This window comes from Bison bison, unplaced genomic scaffold (assembly GCF_000754665.1).
Source record: "Bison bison bison isolate TAMUID 2011002044 unplaced genomic scaffold, Bison_UMD1.0 scf7180017850463, whole genome shotgun sequence".
NCBI classification, from domain to species: Eukaryota; Metazoa; Chordata; class Mammalia; order Artiodactyla; family Bovidae; genus Bison; species Bison bison.
The window spans coordinates 122,367-127,464 of NW_011481036.1; the positions used below are offsets into that span (position 1 = coordinate 122,367).

Sequence of the window (5,098 nt, forward strand, 5' to 3'; positions counted from 1 at the left end):
CCAGCGCCCTCACCTGCTGAGCCCTGCATGAGCAGGAGGAGACCCAAAGCTGGGATCCCAGAGCCGACCATGTTGCCTCCCCAGCCTTCTGGGGCCTCTGTGGGGAGAGACCTTGAAGGCCATCACCCCAGCAACCGGCTTGGCCCCGCCCACCTCCCTGCCTGACCCCTAAAGTTCTAAGTTCTGTTGCTAGGGAGCCCCCTCAGCAGTGGGGAAGCAAAAAAGGGGGGGGTCACACTGGCCTGGTCATGCCTGGTTGCTAGGGAGTTGCTTCCTTAGCAACCAGGTGGAAGGGGCCTTGGGGTGGGATGGGGCCCTGGTGTTAGAAGAGCCCTCTCAACAACCGGGTGCAAAGCAAGGGGGAGTCTAAGTCATCTCCCCTTTGCCAACCAGGGGACCCCAAGAGTGGGCACCCCGAGACCTCTTGCCAAGGCCTCCCTCTGCTTAGTAAACTGATGCCTGAGGGGAAGGTCCAGGGGGCCCCAAAGCTCCTCAGACCTGGTTGCCAGGGGGAGGGCCTCCCTAGCAACCAGGGGTGGGGGGCCTGAGGCCCAGAGGACCTCACTGAGCCCCATTGTTAGGGAGGCTCCCGAGCAACCAGACCTAGGAGGGTGATGAGGAAAATGGGGGTCAGGCCACATAGCTCCTGCTCAGGCACCCCCCGGTCCCAAGGGCACCCAGGCCCCCGATGGGGAATGTGTAACCAACCAGAGGGCTGGGACCCCCAGGATCCAAGAGCTCTGAAGCCTGGTTGGTGGGGCGGCGGGGGGGGGGAGGGGGGGTCATAGGAAAGGAGCCCCGTCTAGCGCATCTCAGTTTCTGCACCCGCGAACGGGGAAACACACCCAACTGGGGTCCCCAGGCTTCTGGTCTGGTTCCCCAGTGGTAGGGGAGGAGGCCAACCTGGGGACTGGGTTGGGAACTGATCCTGAGTTCTCCCCTGAACCTGCGCTCAGCTTTCAGCCAGTGAGGATGGGGCTCATTGCCCTTGGAGTGTTCAGACCTGGAGTCTGAATGGGGAGGCATGGGGTCTGGACCCCTGTGTTCCTGAGGGAAGAGGGGCTGGGGGTCTGGATCCCTGGGTCTGAGGAGGAGATGTGGGGTCTGGACCCCTGTGTTCCTGAGGGAAGAGGGGCTGGGGGTCTGGATCCCTGGGTCTAAGGGAGGAGGAGCTGGGGTCCTGGACCCCCGGATCTGAGAAGGAGGCGTGGGGTCTGGAACCCTAGGTCTGAGGGGGGAGGGGACGGGGGCCTGGACCCCCGGGTCTGAGGAGGAGGAGCTGGGGTCCTGGGCCCCTGGGTCTGAGGAGGGGGGCCGGGGGTCCTGACTCAGGTCTGACAGAGGTGGCCCGGGGGGTCCTGACTCAGGCTGAGGGTGCAGGGGGCAGGGCCGAGGTCTGAGGGCAGCTGACCAGGAGTCCAGAGCCCCCTCCCCAGAAGCCCTGTGAGGCTGCCTCCCGGCCTCCCGACCTCCTGTAAACATCCCGGTGGGTGCTGAGTGGGGCTGGGGTTGCCTTCGTCAGAGATGACACAGGTCAGAGGGGCTCGGCAGGGGGCCGGGGGTGGGGGTCAGAGGGGTTGCGGGGCTGAGGCCCAGCAGCTGCTGACCATTTCCTGTGTCAACATCATCTGGACCCACTTCCCAATTCCCGGGATTCCTCAGGGATCAAGGAGGGGGTGGGGGGCGGGGCCGCGGGCCCTGGACCGCGGCTTGGGGCTGGGGGGGCCCACCGTCATGGCCCTCACCGCTAATGACAGGTTTGGGCTGCCTCTGCGGCCCGCCTGCCCCGTCACCCCCCAGAGGCCAGACAGGACCCCCCAGGGACAGACAGACGGACACACACAGCCTCGGACCTGCTGACCTCACGCCGGCCAGCTCCACCTCAGCCGGGGGCCAGCCCATGAGCAAGGACCCCCTGGGGCCCGTCATCTCCCAGCGGCATCCCCCCTCACCCCCCGCGTCTGTGACCACCCGTCAGCGCCCGAATCCCCTCTGGGCCTCTCCCCGTGTTTGCCTCTAAGTCCCTGAGCTTGTCTCTCTGTGTCTCTGTGGGTTCCAACGTTTTGTTTGTTTGCATCTCTTTCTCTCTGGTGCCTCAGTGTGGTCCCGTCTCCCTTTGTCACTGTCATCTCCTGTCATTGTGATCTCCACTGTGTCTTTCCCTGAGGTCTGTCTCTGCCTCTCTGCAGAAGTGGCCCAAGTGTCCCCACCTTCGGGGAAGACCCGGGAGACCTGAGAACTCCCACCAGCCCCCTGCAGCCCGCCCCCTACCCTGAGTGGGGAGATGACTCCCACGCCCTCAAGGTGGGGGCCGAGGAGGGGGCTGGCACTGGGCGTGGGCCGCTGACCCATACCCGGACTCTGGACTGCACTCCCCAGATTGTAGCATGCCCACAAGGTCTCTCCGTCTTTCTTTCGAGAAACGAAGGTTTCCCGCCTGAACGACACCTGGGTCTGCGGGAGGAGGGGTGGGAACTGGGCTCCTGGACATGCAGGAGGAGGTGGAGGCCGGGGGTCTGGACCCCCGAGAGAGAGGGCGGAGGCTGGGGGGCATTCTTGTGATCCTCGGCTGAAGCAGCGGGTGGGGGCTGGCACCTCCCCTGCCCTGCCCCCTGTCAGTGGAGGGGCTGCCCTCCAACGGCTGGCCCCAGGCCCAGGCCCCCACACCCCCTCGGGCCAGGCCATCCCCCAGGCTGGTGGCCTGAGTCACCTTGGCTGGCCCCGCCAGTCTGGGGGGGGCTACGTCAGTTCTCCCCTCACTGACGCAGCCTCGGGCCCCCCACGCTGACTCAGCCGGAAACAGGCCCCCTGAGGGGCGGAGACCCAGTGGTCAGAGGCCTGGGTCCCAGCGCTCGCGGGGGCTGGGGAGGGCCCCTGGGGGGCCCTGGCAGGGGTGGCCAGGCAGACTGAGAAAGGCAGAGCGAGCTCTCACCTGAGGCGATGAGGTCATGTCCCACCGTGGGGGGCTGTGACCTCACCTCCCCGGGGGCCTCAGCAGTCGCCCCCCAAGTGGTGGGGTATGGGAGGGGGGCCTCCAGCCTCCATCCATCCCAAGGGTCTCCCTGGCAGCCGCTTAGCACAGTCTGGGGACAGCGTGGCGGGGGGTGCTCTGCAGGGAGACCTTCGAAAGTCCTGGTCACCTTTTGACGTCTCACGTTCCTCCGTCCTCCTTTGCTACCTTAATCCTAGGGGCTGCTCCTGGGGGCTTGGTCTCCTGCCTGGGTCCCTCACTCGTCCTGCCATGAACCCCGGGAGCCACCTCTGCTCCGTACCCCTGGTGCTCCCCGGTATATGTGCGTCTGTATTGGCATCGCTGTCCCCTGGAATCTGTGTCCCCCTCCGGCTCCAGCCCCTGTCCGCTTCTCCGCCTCTCTGCACGTATTCTTCCCATCCCTGCCCACCCCTAGCGCTCTCCCTGTCTCCCCATCTCCATCTCCCTAGGGGCCACATCTTTGTATCTGTCTCCCTGGATATGTTAATAAAACATCACCCGTGAGAATGGCAATGGTTCACATCGACCGAGAGTTGACTGTGACTTTACAGGAGTGAACTCACTGTCTCCTGCGCAGGCGTTTGGGGAGGGTGCCTGGGGTGTCCCCATTTCACAGACAGAGCAACTGAGGCATAGCGAGGTGAAGCTACGTGTCCGAGGTCCCACACCTGCTGGGTGTCTCTCGCCCCTGCTCCCTGTCTCTGCCTCTGGTCCTCTCCCTCCACGTTCCCATGTGTCTCTGGGAGAATGGCCCCCCTCTGTCGGTCCCCATGGCTGACCCCTTGCCTCTCTCGGGACCTCGGCCCCTGGGGGTGGCTGCATCTCTGTCACCCTGCCTGTGTCTCTGTTTGCTGCTGCCCTGCCTCGCCTTTCTCGGACACACCTGTCTCTGTCTCTTTTCCTTTTTGGGGGGAGGGTCTCTCCAAATCTCTCCTGCTATCTTTGTGTTGCTTCCTGGACCTCACCTCTCTCCGCTGGTTTTCTCTGGCTGTCTCTGTCTCTCTGGGGAGATCTCTGTGTATCTCTCTCTGCATCTCAGACGCTCCATCGCTGTCTTGCGGCCCATCTCTCTGTGTGTCTGGACCTCCTTGCCTGGGTCTGGGTCTCTGCAGCCCCCTCCCTCTCTGTTCCTAAAAGTGTCTCTGCGCTCGCACCTCCAGCCCCCATCTTCAGCTCCCCGTCTCCCCATCTCTCTGCCAGCCACGGTCCACCCGGGCCCCCCCGCCCTGCAGCCAGGCCCCGTTCTCAACAGAGTGTGTCTGCCCCGGCGGCCGGCCGAGGAGGTGGAGGGAGGGGACGCCAATGACCTCACCAGCCCCTCTCCGACCACCCCCCCCTTTCCCTTTTCAACTTTTCCAACTTTTCCTTCCGTGCCCTCCTCCGAGAGCGGCGGCGGCGTGAGCCCTGCGAGGCAGCCGGCTCCGTCTGAATGGAAAAGGCAGGCAGGGAGGGTGAGTCAGGATGTGTCAGGCCGCCCTCCCCTGCCGCCTGCCCCCCGCCCGCCCGCCTCGGCCCCCTATATAACCCCCCAGGCGTGCACACTCCCTCACTGCCGCGGCCCTCTCTGCTCACACGCACATGCCTCCCCTCCCCAGGCCGAGGCCCAGCTGACCCCCAGGGCTCCCACGGCAGCGGACAGGGAAGGGTTAAAGGCCCCCAGCCCCCTGCCCCCTGCCCTGGGGAATCCCTGCCCTGTGGGGACATGAACAGTAAGTTGGTTCAAGTTCCTGGAGCGGGGAGTTGGGGGGGGTGGACGGGGAGGGACAGCGGAGGGAGGGACCGTCGCTGGAAGGGTGGGGAGCAGACAGAGCGCCGGAGGAGCGCGAGGCAGCGATGGGGAGGCGGGGACGCAGCGAGCAGGGCCTTGGGCGCGCAGGGGGCCTGGGCAAGGGACGGGCAGCGGGAGGGGTGCGAGGCCGGGTCAGGGACGCGAAGACCCCGACGGGACAGCGCCAGGCGAAGAGACAGAGATGCGAGGCTCACGGACAGACAGACAAACGCCAGGGGCTGAGCCCGAAGGGCCCGGGACCCCCGGGGCGTCAGAGGGCCCCGAACACCCGGGGACCCCAACCGTCAGGCTCCAGGAGAGAAACTGAGGCAGAGGGC

At 65.6% G+C, this 5,098-nt stretch overlaps 1 protein-coding gene across 1 annotated transcript in view; it reads left to right on the forward strand.

The window, feature by feature from the left end:
• The first annotated feature begins 4,682 nt into the window (after positions 1 to 4,682).
• The window catches only part of IL11 (interleukin 11), a 3,247-nt gene continuing 2,831 nt past the window's right edge, over positions 4,683 to 5,098 (forward strand). The window contains exon 1 of the mRNA XM_010848694.1: positions 4,683 to 4,701. Coding sequence (XP_010846996.1) covers positions 4,695 to 4,701 — 7 coding nt within the window. The 5' untranslated portion in view covers positions 4,683 to 4,694. The remainder of the gene's footprint in view (positions 4,702 to 5,098) is intronic.